The sequence below is a fragment of the Bos javanicus genome, chromosome 9, assembly GCF_032452875.1.
Source record: "Bos javanicus breed banteng chromosome 9, ARS-OSU_banteng_1.0, whole genome shotgun sequence".
Lineage (NCBI taxonomy): Eukaryota > Metazoa > Chordata > Mammalia > Artiodactyla > Bovidae > Bos > Bos javanicus.
In genome coordinates this window covers 88,104,569-88,127,706 of record NC_083876.1, presented here as the reverse complement: position 1 = coordinate 88,127,706, position 23,138 = coordinate 88,104,569, and the positions used below count along the sequence as shown (strand labels likewise).

The 23,138-nt window shown below is 39.9% G+C and overlaps 1 protein-coding gene across 2 annotated transcripts in view; it reads right to left on the bottom strand.

Moving 5' to 3' along the window:
• The window catches only part of MTHFD1L (methylenetetrahydrofolate dehydrogenase (NADP+ dependent) 1 like), a 181,768-nt gene that overhangs the window by 73,534 nt on the left and 85,096 nt on the right, over nucleotides 1-23,138 (bottom strand). For both annotated transcript variants that reach the window (XM_061428309.1, XM_061428310.1), the window contains exon 21: nucleotides 2,263-2,402. In XM_061428309.1, the coding sequence (XP_061284293.1) occupies nucleotides 2,263-2,402 (140 nt within the window). The remainder of the gene's footprint in view (nucleotides 1-2,262; nucleotides 2,403-23,138) is intronic.

Below are 23,138 nucleotides of genomic sequence, written 5' to 3'. Positions count from 1 at the left end.
GTAGGTGGGACACATCCAATCAGCTGAAGGCCTGCTAGAACAAAAAGAATCTGAGCAGAATTCTCCAGCAGACCGGGGCTGGAATATTGGCTTTTCTGAGTCTCCAGCAGTTGCCCACTCTGTAGATTTTTGGACTTGTCAGCCTCCATAATTGGGTATTAATAATTCCTTACAATAACTTTTTAATATAAATACACATCTTACTGGTTGTGGAGAACCCTCCTTATGACACCATGTTTAAAAAACTAATTATGAAAGAAATATCTGGATCCAAAAGTGTTTGTTCTTTTACTGTATCAAGAATGGTCAGCATTTTGGAAGATGAGATATGATTGGGGCTAAAATGGGCAAGTTCAAGGGTCATAGGATTTTCCACTGCACAAATTATGGGAAAAAAACAAGCTGAATAAACATAAGAGGCAGCCGTGGTTATCTGTGTAACGATATCAAAAGGAAGTAGAAATGATAAAGGATCAAAAACATTAGTAACAGAGTTGATTCAAGTAAGAAGGAATGAGGTGGATAACAGAGAATACAGGATTAAGAAGATCAAAGTTCATTTATTATTCAATTACTGAAAACATTTCTTTGATACAGACTATGCCAGGCATGAGGAATACACAAATTAATACGACACAGTCCTTAATTTCAAGGAATTCAGAGTTAAGGAGGGAGACAGACCTACAGACATTCAGAAAATAATATAAAGGAGAAGCACTACTGGAGGCCAGGAGAGGAAAGCTAAACTTCAGTTGGCTTCCTGATCCTCCCCTTTATCATCTTCCAACTGTATCTGTGTCTATTATTCTCGAGTCATGTTACAATCACCACTAGCATGGAACCATGACATTAAGTAGAAGTGGATGAGGTACCAAGGATTAAGGTGAGCAGAAAATGCAATCATTGTAAAACAGAGCACACACATTAAGATGAACTGCAATAGGATTATAAATCATGTAGTGAATTTTTATAGGACAAAGACGAAACTGGAGTGTGGAATTAAAGTCAGGAGACCTTGATTTCATGTTTGATTAGTCCCCTAAATAGATTACTAAGCAAGATCTGGAATCCTCCTGTAGCTCTGTAATTTTATCTGAACCAGACTAGACAGTGTCTAAGCCCTTTGAGTATTAAAGCCCTTTGATTTTATAATTTTTAGGTTGTAAAACAGGGAGGGGGAATTTCAAATTTATTTCTGGTATCAATGAGTGGATTAGGGATTCAAAAAAGTTTCCCCTTTATTCATATTCAGCTCTGTCTGCTGGACAAAAAGTGGAGGATCTGGACCTCAGCCATAAACTTCAGACCTGGTGATACTGCTCAAATAAGCTCATATCCCCTAAACCCACCAAACCTTAGTTTCCTCATCTGTAAAATGGTATAAAATAACATCTGCCCCTCCTAGGACAAAGAATTGATAAGACAATTAAATACTACATATTATGGTTTTTCATCATGGCAAACTTATTTCTTTATGCTATGTAATTGATTATTGTGTGATGTTTGCATACAGAGCATGCCAGTTAAGACATCAGATTTGGCAGTTTGTGTTGTATATCAAGATTTAAGTGATAAAGAAATGCCAAACCATTTTATTTCAAAAATGATGAATGAGCACAAGATCTCTCATTCTCCCTTTGGAAATCCCTAAAAAAAGAAAAAAAAAATACACCTTTGCTATGGAAAAGACAAATTTCCCTTTCAGTTGTGTGTGAATTCTACATGTGAGACTTTTGATAAAGTCTTTAAAAATGTTAAACCAGAATTTGAGATTTCTAGGCAAAGCTCTCTCAGAAATAATCCAGTGCTCTAACAGAGTTATAAAGTGAAATCATAATAAACAGAAACAGGAGGAAAATAGTGCTAGATGAAATCTGATGAGATGTAGCATCAGTGAACCAAAAAATGATCTATACAAACACTGAACTACCTCACCCACAAAAGCCATCACTCTTACCCTTCTGTTCTTCATTCAGGAAACAGAGCCTCTATCCTCCCATTACCATGGGGTTATAAAATATTGATACAAGCTTCAGTTTAGACTCTTAGAGGTTACATTATGCTCCTTTCCAAAATACTGCTTAGAAATAACTTGGTGGGTGTTACTAATTACTTGATCTTACTGAACTCTAAGTGCCCTGAAATGATGATTTATGAAAAAGGAGACATTTTAGAAAACTGTAGTGATGAAGCAGGTTTGAGTGTTTCAAAGACTCAATTCCGCTTCATTCTGTTTTATTAGAAAGGAAGCATGGAACTTACGCTCGGTCCACCTCCATGCATCTTCAGAGCCCTCACGGTCGCCACCAGAACCACAACGCTGGGCACCAAACCAGAAGCTCTGCACTTGATGTTGAAGAATTTCTCCATGCCAATATCAGCACCAAAGCCAGCTTCAGTCACTGTGGAGAATCAAGTTGGAAACCTGCTATGATCTTCTAAAACAACAGTAAATTTTGACAATCATTGATATGGTTCAAATTCAAAGGATGACAAATTCCTTTCCACGTTCAAGGCTACTATACACTATGGTATCCTGTACATACAAAAAGGTAAAAAGATGTCCCCCTGGTTTTAGAAAATGTTCTGCTTCTTTATGTTCCTTATGTTTACAGTGTTCAGAATTGTAAAAATATGACTCTTGAGTCGGCTTCACACCACTGCTTCTTAAGGATTCACTGCCTGGCCAAGATTTTTCTTCCAGTGTAGAATGTCAAGGCAAAGCTTTTCTTAACCCAGATGGGATTTTCAAGTTTTTAATCAGGTTCCAAATAGTCAATCAGTGTCAAACAACACTGCTAGCATGAGTACCATAGAAAATCTTTTCTTACTCTTTATAAGACACACACAGAATCACTTATATTAATGCCATTTCTATTAGTGGACAAAGTTGATATTAGTTGAGTGGCTTAAGGTTGATCATCAGGCCTGATAAGATAGCATCTTTATTTCATAACCACAGAAGACAGTCATCTGTAACCATTCTTTCACTGCCCCCAGACTGCTAGAAATGTTACTGAGGCAGTTCTGGCTATACCAGGGAGGCTATCCAACACTGCCTTCCAAGAGGATAACCCCTGACTCTGGGTCAGCAGCAGCATCTTCATACACAGAGCAGAGAGCTGGACCAGACACATGAGCAGCCCCTGGGGGCTTAGAAACGCAGACTCATGGGTTCTATCCCAGAACAACTGAACCAGAACCAGCATTCTGACAAGATCCCCTGGTGAGATGAATGCTCATTAAAATTTGAGAAGCACACTGCTCTAGGAAAGAAATACTATCAATGTAACAGAAGGTAAATATTTATGGAATATGTACTACATACTCACAGTACAACCAAAGCCATAATTTATGGCAGAGATAGGAATAGACAGTAAAAAAATTTACTAAGATAAAATAAAAACTATTTAACCTGTGAACAAATTTGTGTCTAGCATTCACTGAATACACATATTATTAAAAAATTAATAAAAATAAAACACCAATAATTTCAGATCCTTTTTTTTTTTTCAGACTCTTTCTGACCTTTCTTTAGTCAACCAGTTGTCCTAATTCTTTATGGTTTCCTTTTAGTGCCTCATATGACCATATAATTTTTATAGAATAGGTAGAATTTTGTAGTCTGCTTTTTTAAAGTTATCACAGTTTTCTTATTGTACTACAAACTTTCAAATTGGTGATTATAAGTGACAGCTTATAATTTTGTTAAGTTGATGTACCAAGATTTGCGAAATTCTTCTGCCTGTTATTCGATGTTTGAGTTGTTTCCAATATAAAGAATGCTGCAAAGTATCTGGGCATATGAGTTTAACTTGTTTCAAATTATATTCTTGGAATAAATTCCCAAGGGTAAGAGTATGGTGCCAGAGGATATAAATTTTTTTTATGACTGTTGATATGCTTTTGACATATTGAAAAATATTCCTTTGAAAGTATTCAATTTGGAATGAACATAGCTACAAGTCATTCTCTTCCCCTTTACTATATTTCCTTTAAACAAGAGACATAGCAGGGCAATCTGAAGAAGTAAAAGACATTCCTTTTAATACAGTATTTAGGACAATTTTGGTGATTTTATCACTGTAGCCGACCCTCGGCATTCACAGGGGATTAGTTCCAGCAGCCCCTGTGAACACCATAATCTGAGGATGCTTCTATAAAGCTCTTTATATAAAATGGAGTGGTACATTGAATGTAGTCAGCCTTCCGCATCTGCGGATGCAAAGGGCTGATTGTAGATAAAGGTCAAAACCAGAGGAGATTGTTGACAGCAAAAATCCCTATCTCAGTGGTATCCCTGGTATAGGGATTCAAGTAACCAAAGTTTTACAGGTTTTATTTTTAAACGCTAAGGAATTTTAAAAACTGGTTAATGTTATCCTATTGTCAGAAGTAGACTGTTATTCACCTAACAGGGTTTGATCAAACGATCTCTAAGGTCTTTCCAGCTGGATGCACGTTTCCACATGAAGCTCCCCTATTAAGACTATAAACTCCATGAGGATAGGGACCATGTCTGTAGGAGAGATTAACACTGCAAGGCACATGTGTGCGTGCTAAGTTGCTTCAGTTGTGTCTGACTCTTTGCGACCCTATGGACTGTAGCTTGCCAGGCTCTTCTGTCCATGGGATTCTCCAGGCAAGAATACTGGAGTGGATTGCCATGCTCTCCAAGTACAGGCCTCTGATCTTCTCAGGAAGAGGAAGCTGCTCTCTGCCCCTCCTAGCCCTCTGGTTTGCTGCCCCACAGACACACACCTATTTCTGCATGTAGCATCCTAATTAGCCTGAGTGGAGGAAGGGACCATATCTTAATCATCTTTGTATCACTAGTAACCAACATAACACCCAGTGCAAAAAAAGAAAAAAGAATTAATTAACGAAGAAAAGAAAAAACTATTAGAGAAGGAGCCAGTGGTGATCTAAACTAAATGCTATCATTCAGTGGAAATGGGTAGATAGACACATATGGAGGTGTGGGGAATTGTAACAGATACAACTTCAGCTGGGGAAGGAAACAGGATGCCACGGTAAAGTTTCAAGACTGTGGCTTCTAAATGCAAAGGAAATATGGAGGCAAAGAATGTGAAGAAAACCCAAACAAGGAGGAAGTGCCAGATTCTCATCTGCTGAAAATGTCTGAAATACTGTGCTTTTGTGTTCAAATATCAGACTGCTATAAGAAAATGGAAGGTTAGGGTTAGGGTTAGGTAATTCTAAAATTAAGGACCACTTCATAAGGTGTCGTCAACAAGAACTAACTTGGATGTTTCACCGTGCAGTGCTGTATATCTGTGTCTTCGTCCCTTGGGAAGGGGGCACGTTATCTGGCTGTGAGTGGGGGCAAGTTCCTTTTCCTAGCCAATTCCTGGGACTTGTCGACATCGAAAACCTGTAAGTAACGTTTTCTTAGTGATCTGAAGAAAACGTTAGGGATCTGAAATAAGCCATTTATTCCCTTACTGTAAAAGTCCTCTCTATAATTTTAAAAACAGATACAGGTGAAGGAATTATTTAATGTGGACTGTACCTCAGACTTGGTCTTGAGTCATGAAGCAAATACATTTACTATGATTTAGCATTCCTGAAGAGCACACAACATAGACTTCTGAAAGCTGCACGTTTTAAAAAGTTTGCGAGAAATTGCCTATGTCACAAGAATTATTTGTCTTGGCAATCCCTTTTCTTTGGGGGGACAGAGGGGGGAGGAGTTTACAGCTATTCAACTTACAGCATGAATGGAAACAGGAAACATTGATACTCTGATTGTGTGAGCACAGAAGCTAGTAGATAGCCATTTTGTAGCCTGGTTTGATTCGACCTTTGAAACCCATAGTCTTCTCAGAAAGGAACTGTCGGTGGGTCTGCTTTGGGAAAGGACTCACTATTTGGACAAACACTGTTGGTGACCTCACAAGAAACAGCGCTCTGCACAAAAGCCAACACTGGACAACCAGGTCTCTCTGTTCTTATCTGCTAGGACACTGTGAGTCACATGGTACAAACTGAATAGAAAAAACAGCAACAAAAAAGCCACTGTTGGCAGGCACGCTTGCTATCGACGAAATTATTCAGTGAGGCAGAGAGATGATGCTTATATGTAAATTATTTTATCACATCCCTACTTGCTGTGTACACAGAAGTTGCAGGGACAATTAGGACTTATATTTTACAGTAATCACTGATTTGCTACCTTAAAAACAAACAAACAAACAAAAACGCTACGGTCATGACATCATAGGGAGGCCCTATAAGCTATGAAAAGTGAAAGTTGCTCAGTCGCGTCCAACTCTTTGCGACCCCACGGACTATACAGTCCATGGAATTCTCCAGACCAGAATACTGGAGAGGACACAGTTTTCCTTCTCCGGGGGATCTTCCCAATCCAGGGATTGAACCCAGGTCTCTGCACTGCAGGCAGATTCTTTACCTGCTGAGCCACCAGGGAAGCTCTGTATAAGCTATGGTCTCATAAAAATTCTAGGGCTATAAGGGACTGTTAGGGATCACACACTGACCTCCTTGGGGCTCCTATGTGCCAGGGAAGCTCTTTTCTTGAGATAACAGCGCAGAAGCTACGATGGTATCTGAGGTCCCTCTGATGCGCGAGGCAGATTGGCCTTTCTGTATTATGCGCTCTCTGCCATTCTGCACAAACACGATCGACTGAACGTACACACCCAGAACTTAGAAACAACCTTGGTTTCTTCTCGTTCAATGATTAATGAACTTCTATCACCCTGCCAGGCATCTAAGCGTTTATCAACATGCCCTGGTCCTCACTTAGTGAGGAAACAGGGCTGTCTGCACATATTCATGACAAAGATGAGAAGACTCGTTCATTACCTAAAGACAAAGGAGCATCTTTCTGACCTTTCTTTTCATTCCTTTTTTCCTGTTTGAATTCCCTTCGGTACTTTTAAAATGTTTAATCATTTACGAGCATGTAGGTAAATTTGAATCAACTCTCCTCTACATTTAATTCTGGATGATCTCATGGGTTAGTACATTCACTGAACCCATTTCTGTCAAATCGCAATCTTAAGTGTAGTTCAGTGGTTATCAACTGGGAATATTTCACAGTATCTGAAATCATTTTTGGTTACTCTAACTGGCATCGAGTAAGTGGGAGCCAGGGATGCTGCTAAACACCATAGAATGCAGAGGACAGACACTCACCCCCTTGAAAAAAACCAAAAAACAAAAAACCAACCACCCAGAATTATTCACCCCAGATGCCCAGAGGTAGACATTCTGCTCTAGTTCAAGCATAACAAAGGAGCCTTGTACTTTCTAGCCACTCTTTCTGAGAATGTTACAAATGTGTTCGCTGTGATAAAACAAAACCTTGTACAAGACTATGCTAACAATAACCTTACATACCATAAGACCTGGAAATACGAATAAAAAGTCCGCTAAGCAAAGTCTGATGTTGTGTGTCAATGATGTGTTTACTACAACACAGCAGTTCCTGGTGATGAAAAGCAGTGTCTCACTGATGACGGATGCACCAACTTCTTAAGAAAGCAGGGAATACAGAGCAACACAGGTGATGGCCATGATTCGTCTTACTACTAAGAACAAATACATATGGTGGGGCAAAGCTGTTCAGAGACTGGGGCTCAAGAGAGGCACAGATGTTACCATTTACTGACACGTCTGTGTGCCCGCCAATGCATTAGACATCCTCCGTCTCATTCCACTTTTCATCGCCTTTATCTGCTGCTTATAGATTATGAAGTTAAAGATTTAAACAGTTTTTTTTCCAAAGTCACACAGTAAGGCGATAGAGCTTGGATGGAAAACTATGGTCCATCTGACTGCAGGCTACACCCCACCCCATCCTGCCTTGTCCGTGTATAACTGATTCTGCAGCATTTCTTTAACTCAGCTGCTTAGCAAGTTGTGCAACAAGATGAAAATCTCAACACTTTGTACTTCAGTAATAATCTGATATCTAAGACATAGCTCTAGATTCTTCTCCCGACTCCAGACTTGTTTTCTAATTGCAATGTGGTCCTACTATGATAAAAGAAAGCAAGTCACCTGCAGTCTCCTCCATTATGGTATTTCCTCCTCCCTTCCTCCTCTCCCCTCTTTCCTTCCATCCTCTTTCTCTCTCTTTATTCAGAAAGTTATTTTCCCTCTTAGAGCAGTTCAGTTAGGGCTAGGGAATCACGCCCTCTCTTAGTTCTCAGCCTACAGTGCTGAGTCCTGGGCAGCGAGCAGCAGGCACTGTTACTGGTGAAAAACAAAGATGCCCCAGAGAGCAAGCTGCCAGGACCAGCTCCATCTGGGCTTGGTACCTAGCATCAGTTGAAACAAGCCACAGGCAGAGAATACTCACTCTGCAGGCTGGCCTCTGGAGAACCTAATGGTAATCTGGGGGCCAGGGAGTCACCACCTCTCACTGGATGAGTCAGGTCCCAAGACTTGTCTTCCCAGCCTCATTCAGCCAGGCGTCTACCCTCCAGCACTGGCTGGGGAAATGAGTAACCACAATTCTCTAGCTTGGGTTTTCTTTTCCAAACTGTACACCATGGTGGGAGAAAAAAAGCAGCAAATATTTTAGATGTGAAATTCTCCTTTCTGCTTTTACTCTGAGGAAAACCCTCCTTGCACTCAGATAAAGAGTTAAAATTGAGGCACCAAAAGTTGTCCTTGAGTTTCTGGCTTCTTGATACGCTTGAATGTTATCACCATCATAGCAAAATTGAATTTCCACCTTGCTGTGTCACTAAGGGCTCTTTATTCTGCGTGTGCTCAGAAGATTAGAATTTTCAGATTTCACAGCCACTTTATAACGGTAATAATTTTTCTCTCCATGATACATGCAACCGACATATATATCAAATATACAACACAGTGAGTCCCCATTACTCTGGGACATGAACTTGAATTTATGGACTGTTAGAGGTCCCACAGAAAACCTAGCCTTTGCAATGAGTTTAGCTCAAAACAGGTTGAGATAAGAAATACATCGGCACAGCACAGATTTTGCTAACTTAACCCTAAAAAGAATTTCTTCTAAAACAGAGGGAGAAATCAAACTGTAGCTTTCATTCAGTCGGCACTTAACTTTCTCACGACAAATCAGAAAATAAACAAAACCTTTGCACAGGAAGAAGTAAGGTATATGCCAGACTAGGCTTCATTCTGAAGCACTGTGGGCTCTAATCCCTCAACAAAGCTAAAGGAAATGGAAACTGGACTCTTCAAATTGCCCTTTTCTGCCATGTGCAAGTAGGTCTATTCAGCTGCAGCTGAATAGGGAAAGTGGAGGTCAGAGTCACAGAAGCACATAAATTCTGAATTGGAGCTCAAGGTAGGCTGGCCCTTGGGGATTTTAATTACTTTTTCAATGATTAGAAGGACACTAAGTGAAAAAAAAAAAAAAAGGACACTAAGTGAACCCGGATGAATCAGTAAATGATAGAGAAAGCTCTGTATTATGACTACAGCTGGGGAAAAAAAGGAGGAACTTGCTTAGAACTTTTTAAATATAAAGGATCCAACTCATCTTAAGTCTTTGAAATTTTACAAAAAATTAAATCACTTCTGCCTTCTTGGATTTGTCTTTGCTCTTGGGTTTTTAAAATGTCTTAAGAGTCAAATTTCCATCAGCTGTACAGATTCAACCAGGCACATATTAGGAGACTTACAGGGGAAAAAAAAAGAAAGTTAAAAAGGTTGGGGCAGGGAGAATCCAAGATTAATGTTGTGCTGTGTGCTCAGTCGCTTCAGTCGTGTCCGACTCTTTGCAGCCCCCAAGGACTGCAGCCCGCCGGGCTCCTCTGACCATGGGCTTCTCCAGACAAGAATACTGGAGTTGCCATGTTCTCTTCCAGGGGATGGATCTTCCCTACCCAGGGATCAAACTCGCATCTCCTGCAATGCAGGCAGATTCTTTTACCCATTGAGCCACCTAGGAAGTCCAATATTAATAGTAACTTGTGTTTTTTTTCTTCCTTACCTTTTGGTGATAGCAGCACTTACACATGAGGGGAAGTCTGGTAGTCGTATGGAATGCATGAGAAGGTTACAGGGGATTCATCAGGGAAAAGGGAAAGAGAAGACATGGAAAGTACAGAAAGGACATAAAGTGAAGTCACTCAGTTGTGTCCAACTCTTTGAGACTCCATAGACTGTAGCGTACCAGGCTTCTCCGTCCATGGGATTTTCCAGGCAAGAGTACTGGAGTGGGTTGCCATTTCCTTCTCCAGGGGATCTTCCTGACCCAGGGATTGAACCCAGGTCTCCCACATTGTAGGCAGACGCTTTACCGTCTGAGCCACCAGGGAAGTCCTAGTAAGGACATAGGTCCCCATGAATAATCTGCTTCAAAAATAAAAACCCTGAAAATACCAGTAATGCCACTTGGATGTACTCTGTTATCTGGACCCAGAATTTCCTTTCTCCAGAGAATTAATTAAGCACAGACACTGGTTCAATTATTTGAACTCATCATTATCATTAATCATCGTGTTTTGTAAAATGATTCTGACCAAAGTGTAATTTGATTTTGAAAAAAAAAAAAGTTTAGATGAAAATTAAATTATACATGTTATTTTTACCTCCCTTATAAAAATCCAACTGAATTAAATTTATAAATTCATTATTGAAATAGATGCCATCTTCTTGTAGGGATCAGGAGCGTTTGTACAAGGTCACTGTTTTGACCAAGGTTTTAAACCTTCTGTTTTTAGCAAACTGTGGTATCCCAAAGTTCTGGACTTCTGGATGATTGCTTGGGGCAGAGCTGTTCTCTTGCAGCTCCTGAGAACTGGACACTAGGAAACTAACTTGAAACAAATTCTAAAAGTCTGTGCCAACACCATGCTTTAATCTAAAATAGTGAAAAGATGAAATAGAACATTTTGCATCAAGCAGTTTATGAAAATCAACCCAAGGAGGAAAAAAAACTATAAATGTCAAAAGGTAAATATATTTTGTCTTGAGGGTTCCAAGGACAAAAGAACACCCCCAAACCTCTATTAGCTTCTTCTGCAAGTGCAAGAAACCCAGCAAGAGAAACCAAGATTTCCGAGCTTGAAAACAAATTAAATCTACCAACAATCCTAGTATAAAAATTTTTATTATAGAAAAATAAATGAAGACAGAAGGAAAACATTTCAAACTTGAAAGTTGGAAGATTCTACAATGTATTTAACTAAATAAAAGCAGGTTGGGCAGGAATTTGTGAACTGAGGGTAGAAATCCATTAGTGTTTTACATAATCAAATTATTGGGTTGCAAACAGAAGTTTTTCTAAAAACGAAGAAATAGGAAAGGAAATACTACAAATGTTAGGATACGCTACATAGGATAAGAGGAAGTAGTCTTAATTCATAAGACATTGATTCCCTTTTTGCACACGTGTGTGCATGTGTGCACATGCATTTTGTATATAAAATATACTTTATGCTCTGGCTTTCAGTCAAACAACATCCAACAGCCCCTGGTCCAGACTCTACTTCGTACATTTCTTATCTAGGAAGGGAGACAGATTGGCTGGTTCTACAGTCCTGTCGAGGCCTACTGGTTTCTCCCAAGATCACTGTGATGATTTTCCAGGCCTGGTCCCACTCTAATCAGCACTGCAACAAACAGAACAGGCAGCTCAAAAGAAGGACAACCTGGACCTCAGTGTAATCAGCCTTATCATTATATTTGGAGGCACATATGCAATGTCACTCGCACTGATCCAGGGCCGTGTAGGGGAGAAAAGGTCTTTTTGGATGTGTGGAGGCAGGAACGGTCTCTCTCCATGGTCCTTCTTTCAACGTTTCCTTAGTGTGTCTTCCCTGGTCACTAGCGCTAGTTAAGCTCCCCCTGCCTGTCCAGTGGTATGAGATCTTGAAAGGACTCGATATAACTGAGCAAACGAGGGCACACTGAAAAAGCCAGCATTCCTTTTTGTGTCTAAAAAGCTCAAACTGAAGCTAACTGCTCTGAAAAGCAGAGCTGAGCATATTTTTTCTTTGGCTTATTTTAAAAATAATCTTTTGTATACAAAGTGAAAGTGACAGTGTGAAATATATATGATTAGAAACATATTATTGATATATTATTGGAATATTTGATGTGAAGGAGAAACGTATCTGGTATTTTAACCACTTTCACTGTAATTTACATTCTTGGATCTCTCTGTACTGTTGACAGAGAACATGCCCTTGAGAGGTCCAAGTAAACCCAGTTTATAAAGGAAAGGTAACAAAGTATTAGGAGTAGTACTCCTGTTCTCACCTCTCACCTCTACCCTGTCCGCACAGCAGAAGGGGCTGAAAGTAAAGTCTCAAGTCATTTTTACTTTGTATAAATAAAAAACTCATTTGGCCATCTCTCTCTCTGTCATTCTTGGTATGTTCCAAGTATGGCCTCATATCTAGAAGTGGGTCCAACTTGGGTAAAGTACCAATAATAAAAATATGATTATTTGTATTACACAGGAAAGTACTGATCTTTGATATACTTAAGAATGAAAGTGGGCCAGTTGGTTTGGCTGATTCAGGAGATAATTCTGTTTGTGTAGAGAAGTGAAAGGTCTCATTTCTCTAAACCACAGCTGGCCACCAGGCAGATGTTGGAGAGAGAGAGAGACAGATGGTTACATGGATGACTCGGCATTAACTCGATTCCAAGTCTAGGAAAACCTCTTGAACTATGTCATGCTGACCTCACCTTTCCATTTAAAGGAGCCCACACAGAACCAGAAAATGTCTTAGCTCCTCTTACAGCTAGGTATGGCTATGAGCCAAGGTTGTTGAGTGAGATATAAACAGAAGTGCTATATGACTTCTAGGAAGATCCTTACCAGCGATATGGTGATATGCCTTTCATTATTCTGGTTGGCTGAGATATAGATGTGATGGCTGGGGCCTGTGCAACCATACTGGGCTTCTAGGCACTCCCTGATGATTGAGTAGATGACATACCAGTCCAAACTGCCTGCCCTGGATTTCTCTTAAATGGCAGAGAAATAGACATATTTGTTTTGGGTCACTTTTCTTCACTATTGCTGCTATGTGTGGGTGAACCAAGGGGCTTCCATGATGGCTCCTGACAATGCAGGACACACAGGAAATGCAGGTTCAGTTCCTGGGTCAGGAAGATCCCTTGGAGAAGGAAATGACAAACCACTCCAGTATTCCCGCCTGACAAATCTCATGGACAGAGGATCCTGGAGGGTTCCAGTCTCTGGGATTGCAAAGAGTGGGACACAACTGAGCAACTGACGTATGCATACAAACAACAACAACAAAATACGTGGGTGAACCTAATCCTAGCTGATTCCTTTGTGAAAATAAAGACCACTTAGAAATATGATAGTATTTTTCATTTCTATCATTTCAGTTTGCACATAATTTGAACATTATGCAGTGTTTTCTTTCTTTGCACAACAGTAACTCTGGAACTAAAGTCAAGGTTACATTTCTAATTTAGAAAAGATGTGAGATTTGCTCGGAGTTTCTTGATGAAAAAGCTACAATTTGGGAGACTAAGAGTAGCCATAACTCTTTGATAGCTACCCCAAAGCTATACCACTTAAGGTAAGTGAGAGAGGGTCTAACTGAAAGTTCCAGCCACAGATTTAAATCAAGACAGCAGAAACCAGTATGTCAGTTTGTAGTATAAAAGGATATATATGTAGGTCTGACTCTAAATTCTATCTCCTCTGTCTATGTACTAAACAAAGAAGTGTTTTTTAGAAGGAAAAAAAGCACCACTGTTTTTATAGTTGCTTTAAACACTTTTAGAATTTATCACTAAATTACAGCTTGATCCTAAAAAATAAAAACAATCCAGTCGACCAAAACATTCATGCAATTTTATAAAACAAACAAAAAAGAACTAAACAAGATTCGGGCCAGGTAGGGTCTCCACCCTACCTGTCAATCAAAAGAATGTACTTCTATCACTGGTGTCTAACATTGAGAATGTCTGCATGCATACACACTTGAATATATAAAAATTAAAAAATCCTACCTCCTTTGTTAGGACATAACTGAACATTACAGCAGGGAAGGAGTTTTTAGCGGATAAATAAGACATCCTCACGCCTCTGGACAGCAGCCTACAATGGGTCATTTCTCTCTGTTCAGTTCGTAGAGAGGAAGTTTTGCCAGGGTTCAGGCTGCCTGATCACTCAGGTCAGCTATTGCCCACATCTCTGCCATTCCCATTCCCAAGAGAAATGAAGAGCACAGATGTCTCTAAATAACCATCAATCCTGCTGGAAAGTAAGGTAAAACCCCTGACCCACTATAAAGAAGGTTGAGCGTTGAAGAATTGATACTTTTGAACTGTGGCGTTAGAGAAGCCCCTTGAGAGTCCCTTGGATTGCAAGGAGAACAAACCAGTCAGTATTAAAGGAAATCAATCCTGAATATTCATTGGAAGGGCTGATGCTGAAGCTCCATGGCATGACAAAGAGTCGGACATGACTGAGCAACTGAACAACAACAACATCCAGATTTAGCTCTAAGTAAAGACTTGACCATATACTAATGAGAACTGCCAATCCTCTAGCCTCAGCCTCTCCTAAATTCTAACCTGTATTTCCTCATCCACACTCTTCACTCCTAATGCATAAATAACAAACTAACATTTTGCCACAACGGCTTATTTTCCTTTTACAAAGAAGTAACACAGCACAGATAGAGTTGAAGGCTACCTTCATGCATGGGTATTCCTGTTTTCTCATAGTCAGCAGTTGTTATTAACTTGGTGCTTATCTGGGTCATGTTTTCATTCTCTTACACATGTCTAAAGGCATAAACAAAATATAGTGCTGTTTGTATGTTTTTTAAAATATGTAGACTGTATTGACAATTCTACTACCAACTTTTTCACTCAGCATTGTTATTTCTGAGATCTTACCTTCTCTGGAAATACCCAGGATTAATGCTGCTGGTTGCATGGTACCCATATCTACAGCTGCTGACGAGTCCTTTCCTGGGGAGGGAGCCCCATTAAATAAGGCTTCAACCTCTCGTCCTCACTTATTTTCTTCAGGAAGGTATACTGACTTATCTGATGGGAAGGGGTGGTGGAAAAGGAACCCCATCTTCAAGTGGCATTCTTGTAACAATAATTCTACAAAATCATTCCGGAACTTCTCACGGATCAGAAACTATATGCTTTCTCCATATTTAAAGATGTTGAAAATATACTTCCAACCTGTTTTGTCTGCCTTATCTTGGAGCTACCTGAACTATGGTGATTCCTTGAATACATACCCTCCTTTCTCCCCACTGTCTTGTTTTACTGGATTATATCTCAACTGTTCTTCAAAACATCCCCAAATGCCATCTTCTCAGGGAGTCTTAAGGACAGGGAACCACTATTTAAGAATTGTGCATTTATTTCCACCAGTATTAAAAGCATAACATTTCAGACTAGCATTTATTCCCTCCAAATGACCTCTTCTGACTGTCATTCACTTCTCTCATGTCTTCATACTTCAGCTAAACTATCCCCAGAACCCACTAATGCTTTCCTAGCATATTCATTTGTTTATTCAGTGTTCTAAGCACTCTGCTTAGATACAATTTCTCCATAATTCTGTATGTGAAATAACTTCAGATTTTAAATCAGTTTTTCCTTTATTGAAAATAAAATTATAAAAGTAACACATACTAATTGCAAAACTTTCAAAAATACTAAAATATGTATTCTGCCTGCAATGCAGGAGACCCAGGTTTGATTCCTGGGTCGGGAAGATCCCCTGGAGAAGGAAATGGCAGCTGACTGCAGTATTCTTGCCTGGAGAATCCTATAGAGGAGCCTGGCAGGCTATAGTCCATGGGGTCGCAAGAGTCAGACATGCCTTAGTGACTAAACCACCACCAAAATGTGTAAAGAATAACATGAACATCATCATGACCCCATTTCCCACATGTCAATGACAGTAATCACTTGACATACTTCATTTCTACTTTTTCATTGAATGTAAATATTTTATAATTTTTAAAATACAAGAAATATGAATATTGTTTGGAAACTTGATTTATTTTAATGTGAACTTCTTTCTAGGTTCCATGTACATCTATTTTTTTAAATAACATTGACATTACACCAATAATACCATACTTTTTTCTTTTTTTCTTAAAGATTTAGGTTTTAATTTTCACATTAAATTTGGTATGTCTTTATGCTGAATAAATTGATACAAGACTTTAATTTGAAAGTTCTAAATATAGTGGAATAAGTCTAATTAAGGACATTCTGGGGTCTCCTTTGATATCAGTTTTATTCCTCTTTATTGTTATGGCAATATTATCTTGTTTTGATATCTAGAGTTAGGTAAATCATCCATCATCATTCTTTAAAACTTTTTTGTCTTTCCTCAAGATTTACTCTTTTAGAATCCAGACAAACATTGCTATTTAACCATGACGCTCATCTTCCTCTGTATACCAAGTTGCTTCAATGTGTCCGACTCTTTGCTACCTTATGGACTATAGCCCATAGCCCACCAAGCTCTTCTGTCCATGGGATTTTTCTGGCAAGAGTACTGGAGAGGGTTGTCCTTTCCTTCTCCAGGGGATCATCCTGACCCAGGGATCAAATCTGGGTCTCCTGCATTGCAGGTAGATTCCTTACAGTCTGAGCCCCCAGATACATCAAGAGATCTTCAAACTCATGTTTTCTTAGATTCTGTATTTGTCCCTAATCCTTAGTCCAGGATGGCACATATACTTCATTTTACCTGACTGTCTTTGGAATCTCATATTCTGATCCTCTGTATGTACATAATTAAATTTGGGTTTTCCCATGTTAATCTGTCTGATGTCACCGTAACTGTTAGGCCAGCCAGAAATACCTACAGGGCAGGGGGAAATTTTTTCTATCCTCAACATAACTATATACTCTGGCAATACGTAGCAATTTTATAGTAATTTACATGCTAGTTTGACAGAGAAATGATGATTAATACTGATTATTCTCATTCAAGAACATGGTTGTATGTCTCACCAATGATTCAGACTCAAGAGTCTTATTTTGTGACTTTCAGTAAAATTTATGATTTTCTTTCTATATTCTCATTTCTTGCTAAATTTATTCCCAGGAATTTTATAGTTTGGTGACACAGATATACATAGAATATTTCCCCTTTTACAGTATCTCCTTATTGCTGATAGAAAGGGAACTATTACATATTTACATTGCATCCAAATAACCAACCAAAACTCTTATTACTTAAAATAAATTTCTTGAACTTTCTATTATACAATCATACTGTATATAAACAGGGAAATTTATCACTTTCTTTCTAATATCAATACTTTCATATTGTTCTTGTTTATTACATTGGCTAGTACCTGCAGGATAATGATGAATAATGACGGTGATCATATAAGTATTTTTGTCATGGACTTAATACATGTGTGCACCTTTAGGACTTTACTATTTAATATGAGGCTGATTGTTAGTTTCTGTCTTTCAAATATATTCAAATTCTTCTATCGCATGAGGTCTTTATCATTCCATTGAGATACCTCTGTGTTTAAGTAAAGAGTTACTTCTTCACTCTGCTTTATTTTGAATTGGATACCCAAGCACTTCGTAATTGGACATGGTTCTTTTAAACTTCAGGGAGTTTTAAAAATTGCTATTACTTGCATTAAAGCATTAATGGCTGTGACTTTCCTGCTGGTTCAGTGGCTAAGCCTCTGCACTCCCAATGTAGGGGGTCCAGGTTAGTTCCCTGCACAGGAAACTAAATCCCACACGCTGTAACTAAGAGTTTGCATGCCACAATGAAAAGATTTTGCATGTCACAACTAAGATCCCATGTGCTGCAACTAAGAGCCAGCACAGACAAGCAAATAAATAAGATTTTTAAAAACCATTAATGGCTAAAAGAACAATTATGGTTGAAGCTAACAGGAGGTTGAAACTTTTAGAAAGTCCAAATAATCCAATTTTCTCTCCCCTCCCCGCAAAAGACATAAAAACTTGGACATAAGAATACACTGTTCATTTAGTGATGGCCAGTTTTCTTCTATTTCTTACTCAAAATTCTATTCGGTTTTCTTTGCATGAGAACAGCACAATGTAATTATATCAAACGCTGGTATGAATGAAAGCTTATGAAAAACCTCATATAATTGCAATTTTCTAAATTTATACATGAGATAAGGGTAACTGGACTCTTTTCAGCATCCTCTGGCAGAAAGTTCACAGTCAAGATGGGGCAAGATAGCAGCCATATAAATTTAAATGTTATTGCATAGTGGATATTTTTACTTTTAATCCTCATAAAGTCTATGCATTTAAAAATCATTTTATGTTAACATTCATAGCACTAATCCCTGCAAGACAGTGTTTTGACAGGGTCTTATTTTAACTCCATATTTTGTGCTGGTAAGCAGAACTACATTAGGAGCGCATTATTTAGCATACACATAAATCGGAAGTAGGGATGGGCTAGATAACGCATCAAAAATAAATTTGCATTTTGCAGCCCATAAAGAAACAGTCAAGGTCAGGTCAGACATTCCTAAAGTTCAAACTCCTTTCCAAACTGTTTACTCTTTTTACTTAATTACTCTTTTAATTAATCAATTACTACCTCAAAACACCACCACACAAAGAAATATCAGTGTTTACGATAAAAAGCCTAGAGGAGATTCAGACATGTTTGCCAGTAGATAAGCTATTTAGTAAACTAATGTCTAAGACCATAAACTCCTTATTGCCAAATTCAGACTTAAATTGAAGAAAGTAGGGAAAACCACTAGACCATTCAGGTATGACCTAAATCAAATCCCTTATGATTATACAGTGGAAGTGAGAAATAGATTTAAGGGACTAGATCTGATAGATAGAGTGCCTGATGAACTATGGAATGAGGTTCGTGACATTGTACAGGAGACAGGGATCAAGACCATCCCCATGGAAAAGAAATGCAAAAAAGCAAAATGGCTGTCTGGGGAGGCCTTACAAATAGCTGTGAAAAGAAGAGAAGTGAAAAGCAAAGGAGAAAAGGAAAGATATAAACATCTGAATGCAGAGTTCCAAAGAATAGCAAGAAGAGATAAGAAAGGCTTCTTCAGCGATCAATGCAAAGAAATAGAGGAAAACAACAGAATGGGAAAGACTAGGGATCTCTTCAAGAAAATCAGAGATACCAAAGGAACATTTCATGCAAAGATGGGCTCGATAAAGGACAGAAATGGTATGGACCTAACAGAAGTAGAAGATATTAAGAAGAGATGGCAAGAATACACAGAAGAACTGTACAAAAAAGATCTTCACAACCAAGATAATCACGATGGTGTGATCACTGACCTAGAGCCAGACATCCTGGAATGTGAAGTCAAGTGGGCCTTAGAAAGCATCACTACGAACAAAGCTAGTGGAGGTGATAGAATTCCAGTTGAGCTATTCCAAATCCTGAAAGATGATGCTGTAAAAGTGCTGCACTCAACATGCCAGTAAATTTGGAAAACTCAGCAGTGGCCACAGGACTGGAAAAGGTCAGTTTTCATTCCAATCCAAAAGAAAGGCAATGCCAAAGAATGCTCAGACTACCGCACAATTGCACTCATCTCACACGCTAGTAAAGTAATGCTTAAAATTCTCCAAGCCAGGCTTCAGCAATATGTGAACCGTGAACTTCCTGATGTTCAAGCTGGTTTTAGAAAAGGCAGAGAACCAGAGATCAAATTGCCAACATCTGCTGGATCATGGAAAAAGCAAGAGAGTTCCAGAAAAACATCTATTTCTGCTTTATTGACTATGCCAAAGCCTTTGACTGTGTGGATCACAATAAACTGTGGAAAATTCTGAAAGAGATGGGAATACCAGACCACCTGATCTGCCTCTTGAGAAATTTGTATGCAGTTCAGGAAGCAACAGTTAGAACTGGACATGGAACAACAGACTGGTTCCAAATAGAAAAAGGAGTACGTCAAGGCTGTATATTGTCACCCTGTTTATTTAACTTATATGCAGAGTACATCACGAGAAACGCTGGACTGGAAGAAACACAAGCTGGAATCAAGATTGCCGGGAGAAATATCAATCACCTCAGATATGCAGATGACACCACCCTTATGGCAGAAAGTGAAGAGGAACTAAAAAGCCTCTTGATGAAGTGAAAGAGGAGAGTGAAAAAGTTGGCTTAAAGCTCAACATTCAGAAAATGAAGATCATGGCATCCGGTCCCATCACTTCATGGGAAATAGATGGGGAAACAATGGAAACAGTGTCAGATTTTTCTGGGCTCCAAAATCACTGCAGATGGTGACTGCAGCCATGAAATTAAAAGACGCTTACTCCTTGGAAGGAAAGTTATGACCAACCTAGATAGCATATTCAAAAGCAGAGACATTACTTTGCCAACAAAGGTCCGTCTAGTCAAGGCTATGGTTTTTCCTGTGGTCATGTATGGATGTGAGAGTTGGACTGTGAAGAAGGCTAAGCACCGAAAAATTGATGCTTTTGAACTGTGGTGTTGGAGAAGACTCTTGAGAGTCCCTTGGACTGCAAGGAGATCCAACCAGTCCATTCTGAAGGAGATCAGCCCTGGGATTTTTTTTGGAAGGAATGATGCTAAAGCTGAAACTCCAGTACTTTGGCCACCTCATGGGAAGAGTTGACTCATTGGAAGACTCTGATGCTGGGAGGGATTGGGGGCAAGAGGCGAAGGGGATGACAGAGGATGAGATGGCTGGATAGCATCACTGACTTGATGGACGTGAGTGTCAGTGAACTCCGGGAGTTGGTGATGGACAGGGAGGCCTGGCGTGCTGCGATTCATGTGGTCTCAAAGAGTCGGACACGACTGAGCAACTGATCTGATTTGATCTGATTATTCATCATTCATTTAAAAAACCATTTATTCAGTGCCAGTTATGTGCTAATAAGCACAGGGCAATGTGATGATGACGATATGGAATGAAAACCGACCTTTGAAAGTGAAAGTGAAGTCACTCAGTCGTGTCTGACTCTTAGTGACCCCATGGACTGCAGCCTACCAGGCTCTGCCGTCCATGGGATTTTCCAGGCAAGAGTACTTAGGAAGCAGTAAAGCACAGTGATAAAAGCTACTGTTCTAGACTGGGGCTTGGACTCTGCTGCACCCCTCCCCTCACCTCTCTTGCATTAGCGGTTTGTCTTTGGGTACCTATTCACTCGCTGGGATGCCCAGTTTCCTCAGCTGTAAAACAGGAGTATTGGGACAACTTTCGTTGAGAGCTCGTATAAGACATTAAAGATATACATGTAACACAGAACGCCCCCAGCAAGATGCCCAGCACACAGCTAGTCCTTAACTTGTGGGTGGGGCCAGGATACAGGAGATGCTGCGTTGAGCAGGACAGCCCCACAAAGATTTGTCCACTGTCCCTTCACTCCTGTGTTGGGAAAACCTGACCGTGATTATATGAACTTACAGCCCTCCTCCCAATTTGCTTTACTCCAAGCTATCAATGTGTACCCCATTTTTAAGGAATGCAAACAAGAGTGCAAAATGAGAGAAGGTTAACTTTGTTTTCTTTGGAACTTTGCAACGAGATATTCACTTCTGCAGAAAACTGCATGGGTGCCAATAACCACCTGTGACACCTGACTTGCCAAAACACACCTAATCCTTCTGCACTCGTGATGGGTGCGTAAGAATTCTGTGTATATGCAAGCATCTGACCACTCTAGTGTAGTCGAAATATTTCCTCTAATTAATACATCCTGAAGGGCTTCCCTGGTGGTCCAGTGGTTCAGAATCAGCCAGTGCAGGGGACACAGATTCAATGCCTGGTCTGGGAAGAATCCACATGCCACGGGGCAACTAAGCCCAGGCACCATAACTACTCAGTCCAAGCACCCTAGAGCCAGTGCTCCACAAGAGAAGCCACCGCAGTGAGAAGCTCACGACCAGAGTCGCCCCAGCTCTCCACAACCAGAACAAGCCTGCACACAGCAACAAAGACCCAACACAGCCAAAAACATTAACTAAAAAATACATATTGAAATACATAACATGTTATCATAAAATACTTTTACGTCACAACTAACACATTATGTTATTTTTTGAAATTATCTGTAGAAGATTATAGTTCCTGAGTTTTACTTCAGGATAGTCAAGTGTTTGGTATAAAAAGAAGGAAGGGATGAGTTTGAGAACACAGGGCTACGTAACTTGTTCAAGTCACAGCTGATAAGAAACAGGGCTGGTATCTGAGCCAGGGCTGTCTCTAGGATGCATCTGCTCAGTTCTACTTCTGCGGTGGAAAACTTAGGATGCTCCTGACCTCTATGGAGTTCTTTGACCTGGGAAATCATTTGTTAGATCATCTACTCAGAAGCTGAGGATACAGCACTGAACAAAAGGGACAAATCCCAGTGCCCTAAAGGATTTATCTTCAGGGGAGAGACAGACAGTGCTCTCACAGATGCCTGCATGGCTGGCAGCAACACAGGGGGTCGGGGTACTTGCGAGGAGGGCTGGGCCTGTTATCGACGGGATGGTTAATTTCAGCTGGAAGGCATGCAGAAGGCCTCCCTGACACATAAGCCGAAGACTGAGTGAAGCAAGGGAGCAAATCATGTAGTTATGAGGGAGCCTGGAGAGCAAGAACCCGTCCACAGGACCTGATGTGCAAGGCAGCAGGGAGAAAGAATATGTGTTGATAATAACACAACCAAAGGAAATAACCTGAATACCTACTGATAACATGAAAGGTGGTATATTCACAGTTGCCAGATGAAACAGGTTACAGAAAATACACCACCACGTTATTGTTGAAAATCTTAAAATATTTTTTCCTGTTATTTCAGTAGTGAGAAAACAAGAGTTTCAGATGTCAAGAAGGAAATGGACTGGAGTGTGGTCTACGCCTGTGACTGCAGAATTCCAGGGCATCCTGCTTTCTCCCTGGTCACTACACAGCACTGTAAACAAGTCTATCTAGAAGGATTCTTCCAACCTTTAGAGTCATCGCGTCCCCTCAGATCCTTTCTATGGCCATCGGTCCTGAACGCCTCTGTCTGGGAAGGGAACAAGCAGGAGTGTTTTCCATTGTCAGAACACAGACATCCCTCACTTGCAAGAATGCATTAGGGACTTCCCCGATGGTCCAGGGGTTCAGAGTCTGCCTGCCAATGCAGGGGGCCAAGGTTCCACCCCT